Source organism: Gavia stellata, chromosome 36 (genome assembly GCF_030936135.1).
Source record: "Gavia stellata isolate bGavSte3 chromosome 36, bGavSte3.hap2, whole genome shotgun sequence".
Classification (NCBI taxonomy): Eukaryota; Metazoa; Chordata; class Aves; order Gaviiformes; family Gaviidae; genus Gavia; species Gavia stellata.
In genome coordinates, this window is record NC_082629.1 from 611,816 (window position 1) to 636,003 (window position 24,188).

Below are 24,188 nucleotides of genomic sequence, written 5' to 3' on the forward strand. Positions count from 1 at the left end.
CACTGGGAGCCCCCCCCCAGCAGCGCCCGGGGTGGGGGGGGGCGCGGGGGGGGGATGAATTATTGATGCCCGACGCGTCGCTGCTGCTAATGAGGGCGGTAATGGTGTCACCCGATACCCCGCACACGCGTGGGCGCTCAGCCGTGTCCCCCCCCCCCGGCACCGCACCTCTGGGTCCGACACATTTATTGGGGGGCCCCCCCCCCAAATTAAATACAAACCGAAGCTGCCCCCCCACACACACCCCGCGCCCGCCTGTGCCCCCCGGCCCCCCCCCCCCGCGTTAGTGCAATCACCCCCCCCGCGGCCCGGGGACAGGGACACCCCGGGGGCACCCTGGGGACATGGGGGGGGGGGTGTGGGTGGGTGTGTGTCCCCCCCCCCGCAAAAAACTTGGGGCGCGGGGTCAGTGCAAAGTGAGGTGCCCGCGGCGGGGGGCACAGGCAGTGCAGCGGGTGTTGGCCGCGCGACACCGCGACGGGGTGACACCGCGACGGGGTGACACCGTGAGAGGGTGACGCTGCGACAAGGTGCCACCGGCGCACGTGCGTCCCCAGGTCCTGTGCCAGGTGGGGGTCACAGGGCCGGCACCGGTGCCCGGCGCGGTGACGGTGTAGGCACGGCGGGGTGTTGTCCATCCCACCGGTGTCCCGGCTGTCACGGTGGTGCCCAGGGTCACATCAGCGATGCCACCAGCGCGGCGGCGGTGCCCGGCACGGCGGCGGTGTCCCGGTGCGGCGGTGCCCGGCACGGCGGTTGTGCCCAGCATGCAGGTTGTGCCAGCTCAAGGCGGTTGTACCCGGCGCGGCGGTTGCGCCCGGGCTGCTGCCGCCTGGCACGGCGGTGTCCAGCGTGTCAGTGCCCGGCTCGGCATCACCCCGTGTGCCGGCAGTGCCCGTCCCGGTGGTACCCCGTCCGGTGGCGATGCCCGTCCTGGCGGTACTCAGTCCGGTGGTGGTGCCTGTCCTGGCGGTACCCGTTCCGGCGGTGGTGCCCATCCCGGCGGTGCCGGGACTGTTGCCGCCCGGCATGACGGTGTCCAGCGTGTTGGTGGTGCCCGGTACGGGGGTACCCGGCGCGTTGGTGCCCAGCCCGGCGGTGCCCGTCCCGGCGGCGGTGCGCGGCCCGCGGTGCGGTGCGGGTGACGCCGGCGGTGCGGGGCCCCGTCAGGCCTCCGAGGTGGCCGGGGGCTTCAGCTGCGCCTTCTCCATGGCGGTGCCGTAGGGCCCCGAGCGCTTGAAGAAGCCCAGCTGGGGGGGGGGGGTTAGGGGGAGCCCCCGCCCCCCCATGTCCCCTGCGCCCCCCATGTCCCCTGCGCCCCCCATGCCCTCCACATGCCCTGTGCCCCCCCATGTCCCCTGTGCCCCCCATGCCCTCCACATGCCCTATGCCCCCCCATGCTGTCCATGCCCCTGTGCCCCCCCATGTCCCCTGCGCCCCCCATGCCCTCCACATGCCCTATGCCCCCCCATGCTGTCCATGCCCCTGTGCCCCCCCATGTCCCCTGTGTCCCCCACGTCCCCTGCGCCCCCCATGCCCTCCACATCCCCTGCGCCCCCCCATGTCCCTTGTGCCCCCCCATGTCCCCTGTGCCCCCCATGTCCCCTGCGCCCCCCCATACCCTCCACATGCCCTGTGCCCCCCCATGCTGTCCATGCCCCTGTGCCCCCCCATGTCCCTTGTGCCCCCCCATGTCCCCTGCGCCCCCCATGTCCCCTGCTCCCCCCCATGCCCTCCACATGCCCTATGCCCCCCCATGCTGTCCATGCCCCTGTGCCCCTCCATTTCCCTTGTGCCCCTCCATGTCCCTTATGCCCCCCCCATGTCCCCTGTGCCCCCCATGTCCCCTGCGCTCCCCCATGTCCCCTGTGCCTCCTGTGCCCTCCATGTCCCCTATGCCCCCCCATGCTGTCCATGCCCCTGTGCCCTCCCATGTCCCTTATGCCCCCCCATGGTGCCCTGTGCCCCCCCCCCATGGTGCTCATGTCCCCCGCATCCCCCATGCCCTCCATGGCCCCTGTGACCCCCAAAATGCGCCCCCCCCTACCCTCCATGCCCCTCTGTGCCACCCCTGCCCACCCCGTGGTCCCCTCTGGACCCACATGTAGCAGAACCACCCCAGCCACTCCCCTGTCCCCCCCCCAGCCCCCCCAGACCCACCTTGTAGAGGCCGTAGCAGAGCAGGGCGAGCAGCAGCAGCCCCAGCAGCACCGCCAGCACCACCACCCACACCGGCACCCCCGGGCCGCCCTCGGCGCGCGCCCACTGCAGCCCCGTCACCACCTGCCACCCGTGGGGTCACACGTTGGGTCACCCGTGGTGTCACCCCATGCCCACTGCAGCCCCATCACCACCTGCCACCCGCAGCGTCACCCGTGGGGTGACCCATGGCATCAGCCCATGCCCACTGCAGCCCCATCACCACCTGCCACCTGTGGGGTCACCTGCGGTGTCACCCATGGGGTCACCCACAGCGTCACCCCATGCCCACTGCAGCCCCATCGCCACCTGCCACCCACAGCGTCACCCGTGGGGTCACCCACGGCATCACCCACGGTGTGATCCCACACACCCTCTGCAGCCCCGTCACCTCCTGCCACCCACGGTGTCACCCGCAGGGTCACCCATGGCGTCACTCACAGCATCACCCGTGGGGTCACCCCCATGCCCACGGCAGCCCCGTCACCACCTGCCACCCACAGCATCATGCACAGTGCCACCCACGGGGTCACACCACCACCCACAGCATCACCCCACGCCCACTGCAGCCCTGTCCCCCCCTGCCACCCACGGGGTGACCCCCGTCCCCCCCGTCACCTGCAGGTGCTGGCTGGGGTAGTGTTGGGGCCGGACGCGGTACGGCAGCCGCAGCACCCGGTACTCGGCCTCACAGCGCAGCGCCTGTGCCCGCATCTCCCGCTGCGGCACCCGCCGTCAGCACCCGTGGGCACCCGTGGGGCACCCACGGGCACCGACAAGCACCCACCAACATCCACAGGCACTCACGGACACCCACAGACAGGCACGGGGCACCCACTGACACCCATGGAGACCCATGGGGCACCCACAGACACCCACCAACATCCACAGGACACCCACAGGCACTCATGGGCACCCACGAGGCACCCACAAACACCCACCAATACCCACAAGCACCCACCAACACCTGTGGGACACCCATGGACACCCACAGGGCACCCATGGCCAACCACGGGCACCCACAGACACCTATGGGCACCCACCAACACCCACGGGGCACCTGCAGGCACCCACGGACACCCACAGCCACCGACCAACACCCACATGAACTGATGGGCACCCACAAGCACCCACTGACACCCATGAACACCCACAGGGGTCCATGGGCACCTGTACCCAGCACCCATATAGGGGCCAGGGCACCCACTAACCTCACACCATGGGTGACAAGGCCCCCCCCTGCTCTCCCCAGGGGACAAGAGCACCCACTAACACCCCCCCACGGAGGACAAGAGCACCCACCCCAGGAGACGAGGGGTACAAGGGGGTCCCAGCTGGGGGTCGGCATGCTGGGGGCCCCCGGGGCTTGTTTGGGTGCTGAGGGGGGGGATGCAGATGCTGGGGGGTCCCAGGGGGGTTCCGGGGGGGTCCCGGGGTCTCACCTGGCGCAGGGAGGGGGCCCAGAGGTGGAAGGTCAGGCGCAGGCTCACCCGCTGCTGCTTCTCCAGCCCCCCCATGGGGCAGCTCAGCCGGAAGCACTCGGCCTCGGGGCACCCCTGCGACACCCCACGTGTCACCCACCGTGGGGACAGCCGGCCCCCAGGTGTCACCCACAGCAGGGTCACCCCCCCCCATCATCCAGAGCAGGGACACGCGGCCCCTCAGGTGTCACCCGCCTCAGGGACACCCAGCGCCCCATTCGCCACCCGCCACGGGGACACCTGGCACCCCAGGTGTCACCCGCAAGCAGGGGTGCCCCTACGTGTCACCCGCCTTGGGGACACCCGGTACAGCGGTGCCACACCATGGGGACAGCACCCACAGGGGGCACGTGCCAGCCTGGGTGTGCCATGGGGCGGGGGGGGGACACGGACGACAGGGACAGCGGGGGACATGCGGGCAGAGGGGGGACACGGGCACAGCGACACGCGGGCACTGACCAGGGTGTGGGGGGGCGCAGGGGGGCCGCCGCCCCGTGTGTCCCGCGTGTCCCTCGTGACTGTGTCCCCTGTGTCCCGGCGCTGCAGGACGTGTGTCTCCGGGCTCTGCTCCTGCTCCTGCGGGAGGGGTCAGCTCTGGGGACAGCCCTGTCCCCCCCCGCCGCCCCCTGCCACCTCCAACCTCCCCGTGCCACTGGCGTCCTCTTTCCTCACCACCTCCCAGTGCCACCCATGTCCTCTCCTGGTGTCCCCCAGCCCTCCCAGTACCTGCCCAGTGTCCCTCATGTCACCCAGTGCCACCTGCCTTGGTGCCAACCAGTGCCCTCAGTCTGCCTACCACCTCCTCCCAGTGTCCCCCAGTGCTCTATCTCCCAGTGCCACCCAATGTCCCCAGAGCCCCATGTCCCAGTGCCACCCAATGTCCCCGCCACCCTCCAGCGTCCCCAGTGCGCCCCAGTCCTCCACCACCCAGTGCCACCCAATGTCCCCGGTGTCACCCAATGTCCCCAGCACCCTCCAGTGCTCCCAGTCCCAGTGCCACCCAATGTCCCCAGCACCCCGGTCCCTATCCCCGCGGGCGCACCGCCAGGCGCAGGCTGTCCAGGGGGTGGCTGGCGGAGCAGTTGCGGGGTCCCGAGTGGCCGGTGACGTAGAGGAGGGGGTGGCCCCGGTAGCTCAGGGGACAGCTCAGCTCCAGGGTGCCGTGGCTGATGGCGCTGGGACCCTCGTTCACCACCTGATGGCACCGGGGGGGGGGACATGGCAGTGTGAGGGGACACCCGTGGCATGGGGACATGGCACCATGGGGGGACCCCCATGGCATGGTGACGTGGGCACCCTCGGGGTCAGGGACATGGTCAGGGGTGTGGGGACCCGCAGAGCTGGGGACAGGAGCACCCCTGGTTTTGGGGACATGGATACCTGTGGGGTGAGTGACACGGGCGTCCCCAGGGTTGTAGGACAGGGGCACCCCTGGCACTGGGGACACAGGCACCCACAGGGACACAGGGGCGTGGGGACCCACAGGGACTGTGACACAGGCACATGTAGGCTCAGGGACATGGGCACCCCCGGGGTCAGGGACACGGGTACCCGTGGGGTCAGGGACACGGGCGTCCCCAGCGTTGGGGACATCAGCACCCACAGGGACAGGGGGACCCAGAGGGACAGGGGGACCTGTGGAGTGGGGGACATGGGCACCCCCAGACTTGGGGACATGGGTGCCCCTGCAGTTGGGGACACGGGGACCCCCAGGGTGGGGGACAGGGGCTCCCCTGGGACCGGGGCTCGGTGCCCCCCACCTCGTAGACGTGCTCCACAGCTGGCCCCAGGTCCTGCAGCCGCTGGGGCACCCGCTCGGGCGTCCAGCCCCCCTCGGGGATGGTGACAACGTCGGGCCGTGACACCCTGGGAGGGGACAGACACAGGGGTCAGGCAGGGCTCAGGGCCCTGTCCCCCCCCCACCCGGGGACCCCCCCCGGTGTGTGTGGCACTCACCCGAAGGCGGAGAGGCGGGTGGCCGCCCGCACCTCCAGCGGCACCGTCACCACCTCGCTCTGCGAGTTGTTGGCGTTCTTGCTGCCGGCACACAGGGGGGTCACGGCGCGGCCCCCCCCCAGCTGCTGGCACCGGCGGGCACCCACTGCTGGGGGACACCCCCCACCCCAAGGGACCCCCCAAGCCTGAGCTCCCCAGTGTGACCCCCCCCCCCAAGCCCCAATGGGACCCCCTCACTTTTGGGACACCCCCCGGGAGGTGTCCGGAGGGGATGTTGCAGGCTGGACCCCCTCACCCCAGGGTGCCCCAGGTGGGACCCCCCCCCGCACCTTTGGCACCTCCCCCAAGGTCCCCAGATGGGATGTAGCAGGCTGGACCCCCCACCACAGAGCCCCCCAACTGGGGTCCCTCCACTCCAGAGCCCCCCCAGGTAGGATCTCCCCTGACCCCCCCCAACCAGGACCCCCCCCATGATCCCTTAGCTGGGACCCCCCATCCCAGAACCCCCAGCCGGGACCCCCCCGACCCGGGACCCCCACTCCAGGGTGCCCCAGCCAGGACCCCCCCCAGCCAGGACCCCCACCCCGGGGTACCCCAGTCGGGACGCCCCCCACCCAGGACCCCCACTCTGAGGTGCCCCAGCTGGGACTCCCCCCCAGGACCCCCACCCCGGGGTGCCCCAGCCGGGACCCCCCCCCCAGGACCCCCACTCTGGGGTGCCCCAGCCGGGCCCCCCCACCTGCGGATCTGCAGCTCGAAGCGGATGCTCTTGCTGCTGTCGCTGAGGTGGGGGACGGTGAAGCGCAGCCCCCCCCAGATCTGTGGGCAGGGGAGAGGGGGTCACGCTGGGCTGCCCCCCACTTCCCCAGCCCCCCCAGCCCCCCCGTGCCCCCCACTCACACTGGCGCCCGCCTTCATCGGGTTGCCCAGGTCGCAGACGAGGGGGCTCGAGCCGTTGCCCACCCCGAGCTCACAGCTCAGCGCAGAGAAGTTCTGGGGGGGGCAGGTGGGTGTCAGGGGCGCCAGCACCCACAGTGGCCAGGGGCACCCAGGGGCACCCACCCCTCTGCACCCGACCCCCACCTGGGGACACCCAGGGGCGCCCATCCCACACCTGAGGGCACCCATATGTCCCCACCCCTCACCTGGCAGCACCCACCCCATATCCAGCAGACACCCCCATGCACCCACTCCTCACCTGGGGGCACCCACCAGCACCCACCCTATATCCAGGGGACACCCCCGGAGAACCCATTCCACACCTGGGGGCACCCACCAGCACCCACCCTATATCCAGGGGACACCCCCGGAGCACCCATCCCACACCTGGGGGCACCCACCGGCACGCACCCTCTATCCAGGGGACACCACTGGGCACCCATCCCACACCTGGGGGCACCCACCAGCACCCACCCTCTATCCAGGGGACACCCATATGCACCCCCCCAATACCCTGGGGCACCCACCCCATACCAGGGGGCACCCCCCTGCACCCACCCCATACCAGAGGGCACCCAGCCCATGCCCCGCGAGCACACCCGCGCACCCCTGCTCACGCACCCCGTGTGGGCGCAGCACCCCGGTGTACTGCGCGTGGGGGGGGGGCCGCACATGCAGCTCGGCCTCGTAAGCCCCCCCCTCACCCTGGTTGCGGGCGTTGAAGGTCAGGTTCAGGCTGTTGCGGTCCCCCAGGTAGACGGCGCGGCGGTCCCTGCGGGGACCCTGCGTCACGGCCACCCTGCGCCACGGCCCCCCGGGACCCCAAACCCCCCCGGGACCCCCAAACTCCCCCCGGGACCCCTTACACGGACGCCTCCAGCTGCAGGTCGGGCACGCAGACGTTGTCCTCCCCGCAGTCCAGCTGGATGTGAGCCTGCGCGGGGGACACGGGGACATGGGGGCGATGGGGGACATGGGGACAAAGGGGCACACAGAGGCAGTGGGGGACACGAAGGCGATGGGGGACAAGGGGGCGATGGGGGACATGGGGACATCGAGCGATGCAGGGGACAGTGGGTGACACAGGGGCAGTGGGTGATGCGGGGGACAATAGGTGATGGGGGACAACGGGTGGCACAGGGTGCTACTGGGTGCCATGGAGTGACACTGGGTGCCATGGGGTGCTAGGAGGTGGGACAGGGAACCATGGGGTGCATAGGGTGACACAGGGTGCCATGGGATGGGACAGGGTGCCATGGGGAGGCATGAGGTGCCACAGGGTGCCATGGGGTGCAAGGGGAAGGTATGGGGTGGGACAGGGTGCCATTGGGAGGCATGGGGTGCCATGGGGTGCCAGGGGGTGCCAGGGGGAGGCATGGGGTGGGACAGGGTGCCATGGGGTGCCATGGGGTGCTGGGGGAGGCATGGGGTGGGACAGGGTGCCATTGGGAGGCATGGGGTGCCATGGGGAGGCATGGGGTGGGACAGGGTGCCCTGGGGTGCCATGGAGTGCCATGGGGTGGGACAGGGTGCCATGGGGTGCCAGGGGGTGCTGGGGGAGGCATGGGGTGGGACAGGGTGCCATTGGGAGGCATGGGGTGCCATGGGGTGCCATGGGGTGCCAGGGGGAGGCATGGGGTGGGACAGGGTGCCATGGGGTGCCATGGAGTGCCATGGGGTGGGACAGGGTGCCATGGGGTGCCAGGGGGTGTCAAGGGGTGCCGGGGCGTACCTTGGCCTCCAGTCGGGTGCGGGTATGGGCGGCCAGGACGGGGTGCAGCCCATGGGTGTCGGGGGGGGCGTGGGGGTCCAGGGCAAAGCTCAACCCCACGGCGATGGGTGACAGCTTATCCCGAAACTCCGACTCATTCTGCCGGGTCAGGAGAAAGACACGCAGTGATGAGCGGGGTGTGGGGGGGTCCCATTGGGTGCCCCCCCCCCGGTCCTGACGTACCCGCAGGAAGACGGCCATGGTGCGGCAGCGGGTGCCGGCGCCATTGGGGACGGGCAGGGTGAGGGTGCGGGTTGGCTGCCCCCCCAGGAGGAACAGTGCCCGCCGCCCCCCCCCAGCCTTCGCCCCATCCACGCTCAGCTCCACCGCAAAACCTGGTGGGGGGGGACGACACCCGCGTCAGGGACCCCGACGTCTGGGGGACGCGGATACCGGGGTCCCTGGTGCGGGTGTCCCCCACCGTGTCCCCTGTCCCCCCCACCCCGACTCACCGATGGGGCCGGGCAGGTGACGCCCCGAGGCGTTGAGGCAGAAGCTGACGTTGATGCTGGGGGGGGGGCAGGGGGGCACCCATGGGACCCCCTGCCTGCCCCATGGGTGCACCAGCCGCCAGGTCCCCCCCCATCTCCTGGTGTCCCCAAGTCCTGTGCCCCCCCCCGCAGTGTTCCCCCAGTGCCCTCCATCCCTAATTGTCCCCAACAGCTCTGGATGTCCCCCTCTTTGTGCCTCCACCACTCCTCAGGGTCCCCCCACGGACCCCCTGGTGCCCCTAGGCATCGGGTGCCCCCCCAGTGTCCCCAACCACCCCCCCCGTGACACCTTGCTGCCCCCAGGCCACCTGAGACCTCCCCCCAGTGCCCTCCACCCCCGTGTCCCTGGCATGTCCCCAAGCCCACTGTACCCCCACTTGTCCCCATGTCACCCCCAGTGTCCCCCTGTCCGTGGGAACCCCCCTGGTGCTGCCCCCAGGGTCCCCCCCCCGACCTGGGACCCCCAGAGACCCTCCCCAGTGCCCCCAGCCATTGGGTGCACCCCAGTACCTCTCCCAGCATCTCTGCTGTCCCCAAGCCCCCCCGTGACCCCTTGATGTCCCCCAGGCCACCCGAGAACCTGGGGACACCCTCGGTGTCCCGCACCCCTCCATGCCCCTGTTTGCCCCATGCCCCCCCCACCCAGGAGCCCCCGGACCCCACGGGGTGCCCGTCACCCCACGGCGTCACCCACCAGGGGACGTGGAGGCCGGTGCCCTCGAGGACGCAGCCGCGCTCCTCGGGGTTGAACATGGTGGGGAAGACGCTGAGCGCGGCGCTGGCGTGGACGATGGGGCGGCCCCTGGGGACAGGGCGTCAGGGACAGCCCGGGGACACCCCGGGGACACCCCCCCAGCCAGCGGCACCCACCTGTACACCACGGCCGTGTCCACCCCGAAGGCGCCCACCAGGAGGTCTGCAGGGAGAGGGGGGCAGCAGTGTCACCAGATGGGGGGTGACATGGCCAGGAGGGGTGGCAGAGGTGGTGGGGCACCCATGGAGGGGGGGTGTCTGGGGCTGGGTGTCCCCTCCATGGGGTGGCGTGGCCAGGGATGGGTGTCCCCAACCATTGGGCACCCATGGGATGGCATGGATGGGTCTGGGTGTCGCCTCCTATGGGGTGGCATGGCCAGGTTGGGTGTCCCCTGCCATGGGGCACCCATAGGATGGCATGGATGGGATGGGGTGTCCCCTGCCATGGGGCGGCATGGCCAGGCTGGGTGTCCCCTGCCATGGGGCACCCATAGGGTGGCATGGATGGGACAGGGTGTCCCCTGCCATAGGGTGGCATGGCCAGGGATGGGTGTCCCCAACCATTGGGCACCCATGGGATGGCATGGATGGGTCTGGGTGTCCCCTCCTATGGGGCGGCATGTCCAGGCTGGGTGTCCCCTGCCATGGGGCACCCATAGGGTGGCATGGATGGGATGGGGTGTCCCCTGCCATGGGGTGGCATGGCCAGGAGGGGTGTCCTTTGCCATGGAACACCCACCTATAGGGACATCTGGGGCTGGGTGTCCCCAACCACTGAGCACCCATAATATGGTGGCACAGGGGGGTCCGGGTGTCGTCTGCCATGGGGTCACCCGTCCAGGCTGGGCATCCCCAACCTGGGGACACCCATGGGGTGGCATGGATGGGGCTGGGTGTCCCCAGCCATTTAGCACCCATAGGGTGGCATGGCCAGGCTGGGTGTCCCTTGCCATGGGGTGGCATGGCCAGGAGGGGTGTCCCCTGCCATGGGGCACCCATAGGATGGCATGGATGGGATGGGGTGTCCCCTGCCATGGGGTGGCATGGCCAGGAGGGGTGTCCCCTGCCACGGGGCACCCATAGGGTGGCATGAATGGGATGGGGTGTCCCCTGCCATGGGGTGGCATGGCCAGGCTGGGTGTCCCCAGCCATTTAGCACCCATAGGGTGGCATGGCCAGGCTGGGTGTCCCTTGCCATGGGGTGGCATGGCCAGGAGGGGTGTCCCCTGCCACGAGGCACCCATAGGGTGGCATGGATGGGATGGGGTGTCCCCTGCCATGGGGTGGCATGGCCAGTAGGGGTGTCCCCTGCCACGGGGCACCCATAGGGTGGCATGAATGGGATGGGGTGTCCCCTGCCATGGGGTGGCATGGCCAGGCTGGGTGTCCCCAGCCATTTAGCACCCATAGGGTGGCATGGCCAGGCTGGGTGTCCCTTGCCATGGGGTGGCATGGCCAGGAGGGGTGTCCCCTGCCACGAGGCACCCATAGGGTGGCATGGATGGGATGGGGTGTCCCCTGCCATAGGGTGGCATGGCCAGGGATGGGTGTCCCCAACCATTGGGCACCCATGGGATGGCATGGATGGGTCTGGGTGTCCCCTGCCATGGGGTGGCATGGCCAGGCTGGGTGTCCCCTGCCACGAGGCAGCCCTGGGGGGGGACCCTGGGGCCGGGTGCCCCCGCTGGGGCGGTGGCGGGTGCCTTACCCGGGTAGCCGTTGCCGTCCAGGTCGGTGGCCCCGCGCAGGGCGGCTCCGAAGAAGTCGGGGTGCCGGGCGGGGCGCCCATTGCCCCTGCAGCACCTGGGCGGGCTCGGGGTGCAGCCCGGCCCCCCGCCCGCTGTAGATGTACACCAGGCCCTGCCGGCCCTCGGCGCCCAGCGGGGCCCCCACCGCCACGTCTGCGCCACGCCGCTCAGGGGGGGCACGGGCGGCCGTGCCCCCCCCGGGCACCCCCTGGGCCACCCTATATCCCGAGCACCTCCATGCATCCCCTGTGCCACCCTATAGCCTGGGCACACCCCAGTGCCACCCTATGGTGTGGGGACCCCCCCTGCACCCCTACACCCCCATGTGCCACCCCATAACCCAGCCACCCCTTTGCACCCCATGCACCCCCCTGTGCCACCCTATGGTGTGAGGACCCCCCCTGCACCCCCATGTGCCACCCTATAGTCTGCCCACCCCACACCCCCCTGTGCTCCCCCTCTGCCCTGTGACCCCCCCACCCTGGGCACCCCCGTGTGCCACCCCATAACCAGTCACCCCTTTGCACCCCATGCACCCCCCTGTGCCACCCTATGGTGTGGGGACCCCCCCTGCACCCCCGTACACCCCCGTGTGCCACCCCATAACCCAGCCACCCCTTTGCACCCCCTGCACCCCCCTGTGCCACCCTATAGCCTGGGCACCCCTTTGCACCCCATGCACCCCCCTGTGCCACCCTATGGTGTAGGGACCCCCCCTGCACCCCCCTACACCCCCATGTGCCACCCCATAACCCAGCCACCCCTTTGCACCCCATGCACCCTCATGTGCCACCCTATAGCCTGGGCACCCCTTTGCACCCCCTGCACCCCCCTACACCCTCCATCATCGCCCCCCCCCGCCCCGCATCCCCTGTGCCCCCCACCCTGGGCACCCACCGTTGAAGCCGTCCAGGTCAAGGTCACCCAGGGGGGCGATGGCGCTGCCGAAGCGCCCGAATTCCTGGGGCCCGGTGAGGGCCATGGCGGGGGTGGGTGCCATGGCGGGGGCGGGCAGGGCCCCCCCGGGCAGCTGCAGGTACAGGTACACCCTGCCCACCTCCTGCACCCGCCCCTCCCCTGTCCGCGCCATGAAGAGGGGGGCCCCCACCAGCAGGTCGGCCAGCCTGCGGGCAGCGGCCGTCAGCCCCCCTGCCCGCAGACCCCCGGGGTGGGTGGGGTGGGGGGGACACCCATGGGTGCCTGGGGGGAGCACCCATGGGGGTGGCGGGGTGGGAGGGGGGGACTCACCCATCGTTGTTCACATCCGTGGCCGCCACCGCGTAGCCGAAATACGCTGCCATCTGATGGGGGGGGCGAGCGGGGTGATGGGAGGGTACTGGGGGGGCACCCCCACCCTGCATGTGGGCCCCCCCAAGCCTCTGTGGGTGCTCCCACCATGCACAGGTGCCCCCCACCCTCTGTGGGACTCCCCCCCTCCTTCAGCTCCCACTGCACCCAGGCACCCTATGGGTGCACCCAGGGACACTGCCAGGGCACCCAGCACCCCGGGTGGGCACCCGCACCCTGCCTGCCCCCCCCCCGGGCCCCCCCGGCCCCACCTGCTCCCCCGAGAAGTTGTAGAGGGACTTCATGTTGGTGCCATTGAGGATGGTGACCTGGGGACACAGGGGACAGGGGGGGACACTGCGGCAGCAGCCAGGGAACCCAGGCAGCCGGGCCCCCCCCAGTCCCTGTCCCCCATGTCCCCCTGTGTCCCCCTGTCCCCCATCCCCGCAGCCTTACGTAGCCGTAGGTGAGGTTGCCCTTGGGGACACCAGCCACGAAATCTGCAAAGGGACCAAGTGACCCTGTCAGGGGGGTGTCCGGGTGGGGGGGCTGGGACCCCCCCCCATGTCACCCCGCCAGCACCCTGGTGGCACCCACCTTGTGTCGTGTCCCCGCTGAACTCACCGACCGCCACCGAGTATCCTGGGGGCGGGGAGAGGTGTCACCCGCATTGCCACCCATGTCCCCCTGTGCCACTGACACCACCCTGACCCCCGTGTCCTCAATGCCCTCGTGCCCCCCATGCCCTGTCCCCCATGTCCCTGCATTCCTGTGCCTTGTCCCCCATGTCCCTTCTCCATGCCCTCGTGTCCCCGTGCCCCTGTGCCCCCATCCCCAAGCCCCACATCCCTGTCCCCCATGTCCCTCTGTCTCTCTGTGCCCTGTGCCCCTGTCCCAATGCCCCTGTGTCCCCATGCCCCATGTCCCCAGGCCCATCTCTCTCCCCCCTGTCCCCACGCCCTGTGTCCCTGTGCCCCTGTCCCTGTCTCCTATATCCTCATGCCCCATGTCCCTGCCCCACCACGTCCCCCATGCCCCAAGTGTCCCCATGCCACTGTCTCCCGTGTCCTCATGTCCCCCACATCCTCATGCCCCTGTCTCCTGTCCCTTCTGTCCCCATGCCTCATGTCCCCATGCCCTTGTGCCTGCCTATGTCCCTATGCCCTTGTTCCCTGTCCTCCCATGTCCCTCCCCATGCCCATGTCCCCTCTGTCCCCATGCCCCTGTCCCCCATGTCCCCATGCCCCTGTCCCCACCATGTCCCCCCCATGTCCCCACACCCCTGTCCCCCATGTTCCCATGCCCCTGTCCTCCCCACGTCCCCATGCCCCTGTCCCCCTATGCCCCCATGCCCCTGTCCCCACGCCCCTGTCCCCGCAACGTCCCCATGCCCATGTCCCCATGCCCCTGTCCCCCCCACGTCCCCATGCCCCTGTCCCCCACATCCCACGTCCCCATGCCCCTGTCCCCCCCATGTCCCCATGCCCATGACCCCCATGTCCCCATGCCCATGACCCCCCCATGTCCCCACGCCCCTTGTCTCCCCCATGTCCCCACGCCCCTTGTCTCCCCCATGTCCCCACGCCCCTGTCCCCCACGTCCCACGTCCCCAGGCAGACCCATGTAGCTGTCGTCGTGGGTGGGGGCCGCCTGGCGCGTCTGGAGCTGCCCGACCACCTCCTGGATGAAGTACTCGGGGTAGCTGGAGGCCGCGATCTGCTCCTGCGTCGCCGACATCACCTGCCCTGGGGGCGCGGGTGGCCCCTCAGCACCCAGGGGTGCTGCCCGCCGCGCCCGGACCGGCGGGCAGGGTGGGTAGGGGTGGGTGGGGCGGGTGGGCAGGGGTACTTAGGAGCAGGCAGGGACAGGCAGGGGAGTTTAGGGACAATCCGGAGAGTTTAGGGACAGGCAGGGGAGTTTAGGGACAATCCGGAGAGTTTAGGGACAGGCAGGGGAGTTTAGGGACAACCCGGAGAGTTTAGGGACAGGCAGGGGCAGGGGGCTCACCTTGCCAGAAGTAGCTGCCGGGCCCCCCCAGGAGCACCCGTCCCGTCTGCAGGGAGACCAGGGGGACCCCCCCTCAGCCTGGGGCACCAGCCAGGGCCCCCCGCACCCCCTATATGCCCCCAGACCCCTATATATCCCCTATACCCCCATATATCCCCCAGTGACCCCCAATATACCCACCACACCCCCAATATAGCCCCATACCCCATTACCCCCACGTACCACTGCCCCTCCATGCCCCCCAACCCTCACCCCCCCATCCCCTGGTACTCCCCGTATCCCCTTATATCCCCCGTGCCCCCCTGTGTCCCCCCTGCCCCCCCATGCCCCCACCTGGGTGAACTCGGCGCTGAAGCCCCCCTGGCAGTAGCCCTGCCCGGCCGCAGAGTTCAGGTCTGTGGGGAGAGAGGGGGGCGGCGGTTGGGGGGCCCAGGGTCCCATGGGTGCTGGTTGGGGGGCTATGGGGGTGTCAGCCCTTGGGGTGCCAGGCTGCGGACACCTGGGGTCCCATGGGTGCCAGCCTGGGGGCCATGGGGGTGACACCCCAGAGGTGCCAGGCAGGGAGGGTGCCTGGGGGGGGGGGGTGTCCCTGGGTGCCAGGTGGGGTCCAGGGGGGTCACCCTCAGGGTGCTGGGCATGGGGGGGGTGATGCCCAGGGACCCAGGGGTGCCAGGCAGGGGGTTCTGGGAGTGTCACCAGTGGTGCCACCCATGGGTGCCAGGCTGGGGGGTGCCTGGAGGCTGCCTGGGGGTCTGGGGGCGTGGGGGGGGGACACGGGGGGGTCCTACCTGAGCGGCAGGGCGCGTACTCCACAAACTTGGAGAAGTTGCCGATGGAGAGGAAGCAGGTGCCCACCGGCTCCCGGCCCCCCCCCTCCTCCTTGGGGGGGCTCCAGCTGTACAGCGGGGCGCAGGCCTGGGGGGGCAAGGGGGGGCTGCGGTGGGGGGGGGCACAGGGGGTCCGCACATGGACGAACCCCTGCCCCCCACTCCCATTGTGCCCCCTGCTCACCCCCCCCAGTGCCCCCCCACCTCATGCCCCCCCGTGCCCCCCCCCGTGCCCCCCCGTACCAGGATGGAGGCGTTGTGCGCCCGCACGGTAGCGCCGAACCACTGCAGGGACTTGAACTCGACGGGGTCGGGGGTCTCTGTGCTGTTGCCCCCAAAGTCGTGGGTGCGGGTCCCTGGTGGGGGGAGAGCAGGGGTCAGGCTGGCACCCGCTGCTGCAGCACCCATGGGACCCCCACCCCAGCACCCACTGCTCCTCCCAGGTTGATCATTAACCAGGACAAGAGCCCGGCTGCGGTGCCAAGGCCACGGGGGGGGGGGGGGACACACATGGCTGTGGAGGATAATGACGTGGGGCTGGGGGGGCTGTTAGAGAGGCCCAGCTGGGTCCCATGGGTGCTGGGTGCCATGTCCCTGTCCCCGGCCATGCCCATTCCTGTCCCCATGCAGTCCCCAGGCCTGGCCATGCCCTGTCCCCATGGCCAGCGGGGGGTGTCCCATCCCCACCCATGTCCCCACCCTGTCCCCATGCCCGGGGGGGTCCTGTCCTGACCTGTGTCCCCATCCCTGTCCCACACCTGTGTCCCTGTCCTTGTCCCCATGCCCGGGGGGGGGGGTGTCCCATCCCCACCCATGTCCCCACCCTGTCCCCATGCCCGGGGGGGGGCCTGTCCCCACCCGTGTCCCCATCTGCTTACCGATGTGGTCGAAGTCGATGGGGGTGCAGTCGTCACCGGGGGGCCAGGGGCAGTGATAGACGGCCCCCCCCTGGGTGACATTGGGCTGACTCGTGTTGGCCTTGGGGGCACCCACCAGGATGCTGACGCTGTGGGGGGGGCGGTGGGTGTGAGTGGGATCCTCGGGGGGGGGGGGCTGTCCCCACGGGGACACGGTGGCCGTCACCCACGGGGCACCCAGGGGCTCGCAGAGGATGGAGGGGACCCAGGAGCCCTGGCGTGGGGGTGTCCTGGGAGGGGGACACCTTTGTCCCCCCCCGCTGGGTCCCACGGGCCCCTCTGACTCAGCCCACGGGGGGGCGGGTCTGGGTGACCCCTTCCGGCTCCGTGGGAGAGGAAGCGCCGAAACCACCCACGGCCGTGGGGAGGGGGGGGGCCACCCACCGTGAGGGGGGGCTGGGGGTGCCGGGTAGGGGGGCACACACAGGGGGTGCCCCCCAGTTTGCCCCCGGCCGCCGGGGTCCCCCCGGGGACAGGTCACGCGTGGGCGGGGGGGCAGGTCCCGTCCCCCCCCCGAGCCCCCGCCGCCCCCCGAGGGCAGCTCCCGGCTCCGGTTACAGGAAACGCTCCGGCCGGGGGCTACGGGGCCCCGGGACCCCCGGCGGGGGCCAGAGCCGGGGGTGGGGGGGGGGTGGACCGGAGCCGGGACCGGGGCTGAGCCCCCGCCCGCTGCCCTCGGTCCCGCCGGAGACCCCCGGGGCCGGACCGTTCCCGGTTCCCGTTCCCCCATCCCGTTCCCCGGGACCGCCCCGTTCCCGCTTCCCGTTCGCGGTTCCCGTTCCTCTGTCCCGGTCCCGGTTCCCGATACCCATTCCCGGTTCCGGCTCCCCGGCGCCCCGTTCCCGTTCCCCCGCCTCGCTCCCGGTTCCCGTTACCCGCTCCCCCCCGTCCCGCTCCCCGCCCCCGCCCCGCTCCCGGCGCCGCTCCCGCTCCCGGCGGGCCGGACCCGGTCCCGCCCGCTCCCCATCCCGCTCCCTCCCGCCCGGGCTCCGTCCCGCTCCTGCTGCCCCGCTCCCCGCCCCGGTGCCCGGTTCCCGTCCCCTTCCCAGTTCCCGGGGCCGCTCCCGCTGCCCGGACCCGTCCCGCTGCCGCTCCCGGTGCCGCTCCCGGTGCCGCTCCCGGTACCTGCGGGGCCGGGGCAGGTAAAAGTCCAACGCGAAGCCGAAGAGGGACCCGGGGGCCCCGCGGAAGGCGACGGGCCGCGACGCCTCCAGGTTGAAGGCGGCGACGGGCGGCGGCGGCGGCAGCAGCAGCGGCAGCAGCAGCGGCAGCAGCGCCCGGGGCCGCGGCCGGGGGCGGCGCGGGGGGGCCGGGGCCGGGGCCGGGGCCATGGCGGAGCGGGGCTGGCCGGGCTCGGCGCTGCCTCCCGCTCCCGAGTCCCCTCGGAAAGTGCCCGGGGGGGCCCGGCCCGCCCCGCCCCGCCGTGACTCACCGGGGAGGAGCCAGAGCCCCGCCGGGCACCGGCACCGGCACCGCACCGGGCCGGGCCGGGGGACACGGGGCACGGGGACATCTCGGGGGGAGAGGGACATCGGGGACCGGGAGAACCCTGGGGCACCGGGACGCTCCGGAGGGACCGGGACACCAGGGATGGGGACACCCGAGGGGCACCGGGACACGCTGGGACACCGGGACATCAGGGATGGGGACACCCGAGGGGCACCGGGACACGCTGGGACACCGGGACACCACGGATGGGGACACCCGAGGGGCACCGGGACACGCTGGGACACCGGGACATCAGGGATGGGGACACCCGAGGGGCACCGGGACACGCTGGGACACCGGGACATCAGGGATGGGGACACCCGAGGGGCACCGGGACACCCTGGGACACCGGGACATCAGGGATGGGGACACCCGAGGGGCACCGGGACACCCTGGGACACCGGGACATCAGGGATGGGGACACCCGAGGGGCACTGGGACACCCTGGGACACCGGGATATCAGGGATGGGGACACCCTGGGACACCAGGAATGGGGACACCCGAGGGGCACTGGGACACCCTGGGACACCAGGGATGGGGACACCCGAGGGGCACTGGGACACCCTGGGACACCAGGGATGGGGACACCTGAGGGGCACTGGGACACCCTGGGACACCAGGGATGGGGACATGTGAGGGGCACCAGGACACCCTGGGACACCAGGGATGGGGACACCCGAGGGGCACCGGGACACCCTGGGACACCAGGGATGGGGACACGTGAGGGGCACCAGGACACCCTGGGACACCAGGGACTGGGACACCCTGAGGGCATCAGGACACCGGGAATGGGGACACCGGAGGGACACCGGGGACACTGGATACTGGGGACCAGCTCACTAGAGGGGCACCAGGAACAGGGACACCGGGGACCGGGATACCCAAGGGGGACTGGGACACCGGGAACAGGGACACTGGGGGGACCAGGACACCAGGAATTGGGACACCCAAGGGGACCAGGACACTCGGAACAGGAACACTGGGGACCAGGACACTTGAGGAGGTCTGGGACACTGGGAAGGACTAGGACACCAGGAACTGGGACACCGGGGACACACCGGGGAGAATGGGACACTGGGGACAGTGAGAGACCAGGGGAGATGGGGGCCCGGGTGGCAAGGGGACACTGGGGACTGGGACACTGCGGGGGGATGAGGGGACACAGGACACTGAGGACACAGGACGCTAGTGAAGGGACTGCGACAGAGGGGATGAGACCCCAGGTGACATGGTGGGCAGGACACTGGAGGGTACTGGGACAATGGGGGGACGAGGGGACACGGGACATGAGGGACAAGAGGAGGGCAGGACAACAGGGCATGCTGGGACACAGGACACTGGGGGTACTGGGACACTGAGGGGACAAAGGGACACAGGACACCATGGGGGGAAGTGGGTGGGACAGGCACAGGGGGACATGGGGGGACACATGGGGGACACAGGGCACCAGTGGGACACTGGAGGACACGGAGGGGGGACAGGACACTGGGGAGAAACGGCAGGGATGGGACACGGAGGGGACAGGAATGGGATAGGGACGGGGGGTCGTAGGGCTGGGGACAGTGGCAAGGAGGAAGGGGACACGGCGGGGGGGGGAGGAAGGGGACATGGGGGGGGGGGGGAAGGGGACATGGGGGGCGGCCGGATCCGGCTGCTGCTTCCTGGAAGGAAACAGCGGAAACGGAGCCGGAGCTGGAACCGTTCCCACGCGGCTGTGCGGGGGGGCCGGGACCCCCACGGGGGGACACGGGGGGACACAGGGGGGGTACACCAGCACCCCAGGACCCTGCCCCATTGCAGGGTCTGCGTGCGAAGGCGTGCGAGGGGCAGCAGTGCCCCCCACGTGCTCCCCGCGGCACCTTTGCTGTCTCCACGCCAGCGTGCAAACGCTGCACGCTCGGCCCCCCCCGCAAGTGTGCGAACGCCGCGCGTCCACCGTCCGCCCCCGCGCGAGTGTGCAACTGCTGCACGCTCAGCCTCTCCCTCCGCCCGCGTGTGCAAATGCCGCACGCTCGCTGCGCCCCTCCACGTGCTCGTGCAAAGGGTGGGACCCCCCCCGCCCGTGGGATCCCCCCTCTCCAACCGGCCCCCGTGCGAGGCGGGTGCCCGGGCGTGCGAGGGGCCGGGGGGTGTGCGCGGGGGGCCGGGGGCCTCGCACGCCTGCCACGGGGCCGGCCGCATTCCTGCGCCGCTGATGCAATGGCGCCCGTCGCAGCTGGGCCGGGGGCTTGGGGGGACCTGGGCGTCCGGGGCCTCCCCCAGCCCACCCAACCCAGGCCCGGACGCCTGGGTCCTCTGCCCAGCACCCTGCCGTGGGTGCTCCCCTGCCACTGGCCCCCCAGGGTGGATGGGGGGTAAGCGTGGGAGCTCGCACACGCGTGTGAGCGTAGGGGTGCGTGTGCCCCCCATGGGCATGGTGCCTGTGGGGACAATGGGGACGTTTCCGCGGCCGAGGCGGAGGGGGGGGAAGTGACGAACAATGCACTGGCGCCGGGGCCCTTCCTGCCCTCGCACGGCTGGCCCCACGCTGGCACCACCCCTCGTGCACACGCGTGTGTCCTGACACCCTCCCCTCATGCACACGCGTGCCCTGACACCGTCCCCTCGTGCACGCGCGTGTGCCCTGACACCCTCCCCTCATGCACACGCGTGTGCCCTGACACTGTCCCCTCGTGCACACGCATGTGTCCTGACACCCTCCCCTCATGCACATGCGTGTGCCCTGACACTGTCCCCTCGTGCACACGCATGTGTCCTGACACCCTCCCCTCATGCACACGCGTGTGCCCTGACACTCTCCCCTCGTGCACACGCATGTGCTCTGACACCCTCCCCTTGTGCACACGCGTGTGCCCTGACACCCTCCCCTCATGCACACGCGTGCCCTGACACCACCCCCTTGTGCACACGCGTGTCTCCTGGCCCTGTCCCCTTGTTCACGCTCATCCCTGTGTCCCTGTGCAAGGGCGGTGCGGGTGCCCGCGGCCACAGGCTGCCCCACTCGTGCCTCAGTTTCCCCCATGCTCTGTCCCCCACCCTGGGCCTGGGAGAGTCTGATCCGGGGCCACTCTCATCCCCATGGGTGGTGTCCCCATGGGCCCCCCATCCCCACTGTCCCCATCCCCATGACACCACATGGGTGCCATCCCCACGGACCCCACCCCAGGGACACCCTGCAGCCCCCCCACCCTTATGACCCCCATCCCTGGACACCCCTTGGGTGCCGCCCCTATGGTCCCACAGCCCCATTCTGGGGACACCCCATGGGTGCCAGCCCCATGGTCCCATCCCCTGGACACCCCATGGCCCCCCCCAACGCCGTGACACCCTATGGGTGGCATCCCCACGGCCCCCCATTCCCACGGCCCCACCCCGGGTGGGGGGTGCCGGCGCCGGGGTCAGGGCTCGGGTGCTCCCGGCTAAGTATGGCCAGTGCTGGTGCCGGGGAGCGTCCCTGAGTCACCGGGGGGGCCGGGGGGGCCCCGGGCCTGACTCACCGCCGCCGCCAGCCCCTATATAGCCTGGGCTGGCGGCAGGGCCACGTCACCCCCGGCCCCCCCGGCTGGGACAGCGCCTGGGGCTGTGGGGGGGCCCAGGGGCGGCCATGGTGGGGCACCCCCATGGGTTGAGAGGATGCAGGGTGACACTGGGACACCCAAATGGGTGCGGGGGGCACGCACCAGTGACACCGGGGCAGCCCTGTGGGTGGGGGCGCAGGCGGGATACCCCGGGTGCCCGGGGGGATGCCCGGCCTCAGTTTCCCTGGGCAGGGGGCACGGGCGCTGGCACGGCGCCCCAGGGCTGGCGCGGAGCCCGGGGACGGGCGCGGATGCGGCCCCGCGCGCCGGCTGCTTCCCAAAAAGGCGCTGGCGGCTGCAGGCGTTGGGGAGCCGGGCAGCTGGCCAGCCCTGGGGGGCCCCTGCGCCTGGGGGGGGGCGGGCAGGGCAGGGACACGGGGCAGAGGTGGCACTGCTGTGGCTGACACACGCGTGTGCTCGTGGCACGGCCGTGGGCACTGCAGGGCCGGGTGTGCACACGTGTGTGGGCGCACGCGTGTGTAAGCGTGTGCACGTTCCTGGGCAGAGCCCTGGGGGGACCTGTGGGCAGGAACACGGGAACCCACGGCACACGCATGGTGTGCGCACCCCCTTACACACACGTGCACACCCACCACACGCGTGTGCACTCACACACGCCCCCACCAGCCCCCCCATGGGCAGGGGGGACACGCATGACCCCCGTTTGGGTCACGGCCCCTCAGGGAGGGCAGGGGCTGGCTGGGGGCACGGGGACCATTTCACCCCCCCTATTTTTGGCCAGCTGCCCACTGCCTCCCAGGCAGGGTGGGGACACCCCGACGTCACTTGGGGACACCCCCTCTCTGTCCCTGGGCTCCCACCCCCTTTTTGACCCTTTTCAGCACCCCGGTATGGGGTAAAACACCCCGTAACACAGCTGCCATTAACCCAGAATCAAGCACGGGACGTTTTGAGGCCAGAAAGGGCAGTTTTAGTGCTCGCGCAGCACGGGGGAGGCCGGACGCTGCCCAGCCCTCCTCACCGGGCCCCGCTGTTTCTGGGCATTTGTTGTTTTTCCGCCTAATTTCCTGCCTTAACAAGTCCCGCTCGCCCTGCGGAGCCCGGCTGCCGGAGGAGATGGGGCCAAGCCCTGGAGGTGCCCGCTCTGGGGCAGGATCCGTCCCCGAGCACGTAGCAAGAGCCAAACCTCGGCAGGAGGGAGGAACCCCGATGAGCTGCGGAGATAAAAGGCAAAAAGGTGTAAAAAATGCCCCAAAAGGGGCTTCATGGGAAGTGATCCCTGCCGGGGCATCCCCCCTCCCTGGGGCCGGGGTGCTGCTGGGCTGCATGGGGGGGACGCGGGGGGGTCGGGGCTTCTCCAAACCCCCCAGCCGTGGCTCCCACCCCGGTGACTTCAAAGCTCCTGGCGTGCCGGGGCCCCGGCGCTGCCATTTGCCTGCAACCGCCAGACGCTGGCGGGTCCCTGCCCTCTTCCTTTTCCTGCCGCTTTCAGACACAGTTTGATGGTAAATTGGGGTGTTTTTTTGTGTGTCTGTACCCCCCCACTCCAGCAGAAACCAGCTGGAGAGCGACGCCGGGCGCTGAATCGCAGCAGGGGAATAACGGGAGTTAACACAAGGGGAATTTTGTCCTGGGAATCGTGTAGGGGAACTGGTGCGGCAGCGGCTGCTTGGGCAGAGCCGGTACTCACAGCGCCGCATCTCCACATGGCGTTGGTCACCCCTGCCCGTACGGGGGGGTCTCGGCAGGTGTCCCCAGGGCTGCAGGAGCCGTGTGAGGGTGGGGACACACAGGGCGTTTCATCGCTGCGTGGAACAGAACAGGCAGAAGCAGTTAAAGCACGTGGGGCCAGGCCAAAAAGGCAGAAAATCTCCCCAAAACCTTAGTGCGGAGAAGCCACGCGGCTGTCCCCAAAGCGTGGCTGTGCCATGGCATGGCTTGACCACTCCATGGCAGCGGCTGGGTGCTGCAGGGGACGATGAAGGTGACACGTATCTGTGCCGCCAACAAAAAAAGCCCAACTCTCCCTCCCCACCTCCTCACACCCCCATTGAGGGAAAACCCCGATGGCTTCCACCGAGGGGGGCTCTGCTCTCTGGGATCCGCAACTGCTCTCGACGAGAGAAAATAACAGCAAAATAGGTGGAAAAAGGGGGGAAACGCCTGTCGTTTCCCATCCGGCTCATGGATGAAAATAAGCCAGCCCTCCAACCTACCCGGCTGGATCCACCCTCCCAGCAAAAACTCCCGTCAAGTGTTGCAAGGCCGTTATTGGCACGGTTCGAAGCACACATGAAACTGCTCTGGAAACCACAGGGGAGAGATGTCAGGCAAAGCCGAAGCAGTCAGACGCTTTAAAACAAGCGAGGCAACAAAGCTGGAGAAATTCCTCCTTAACCCTTACGGAGCAGGAAGGGATTCGGATGGCTTTCCACCTGCGGGCAGAGCAGGCAGCATGGGCAGCATGTGGGGAAAACATTCCCGCTCTCCGAAGAGGGGAAGCGGGCACCGCTGCGGAAGTGCCAGCTCCATGCAGGGACGGGATTTGTGGCTGGGGAAGGATGCGTAGGGAAAGCGTTTCGCCGAGATAAACCCAGGCGGGTGTGCGTCCCTGTTCTCCGCGCTGAGCTGCAGGGGGATAACCCCCCCCCAAACTCAATAAATGGGTTTAAAACATGGGCGGGGGGGGGAGGAGAAAGAAAAAGGCAGCCTCGGGCAAAGGTTAGTGCTTGGCAGGTTAAAGCCCGAGGAAGGAGCGGCCGCCGCAAGACGATTCGTGTTCAG

General features: G+C 70.2%; 1 protein-coding gene across 1 annotated transcript; it reads right to left on the minus strand.

The window, feature by feature from the left end:
• Window positions 1-1,166: 1,166 nt before the first annotated feature.
• ITGA5 (integrin subunit alpha 5) lies at window positions 1,167-17,665 on the minus strand (the record flags this gene model as incomplete). The annotated part of the gene is given in 31 exon segments (XM_059832780.1): window positions 1,167-1,250; window positions 2,161-2,283; window positions 2,818-2,919; window positions 3,642-3,755; window positions 4,140-4,256; window positions 4,723-4,875; window positions 5,441-5,546; window positions 5,637-5,717; window positions 6,376-6,455; window positions 6,537-6,629; window positions 7,197-7,347; window positions 7,442-7,509; window positions 8,308-8,445; window positions 8,530-8,681; window positions 8,799-8,854; window positions 9,532-9,639; window positions 9,708-9,753; window positions 11,299-11,368; window positions 11,370-11,491; window positions 12,236-12,462; window positions 12,587-12,639; window positions 12,898-12,954; window positions 13,082-13,125; window positions 13,223-13,267; window positions 14,245-14,370; window positions 14,633-14,678; window positions 14,966-15,027; window positions 15,421-15,547; window positions 15,703-15,815; window positions 16,338-16,465; window positions 17,502-17,665. Coding segments are annotated over 31 exon segments (3,156 nt in total), but the record flags the coding sequence as incomplete, so codon positions are not given.
• Window positions 17,666-24,188: the final 6,523 nt, after the last annotated feature.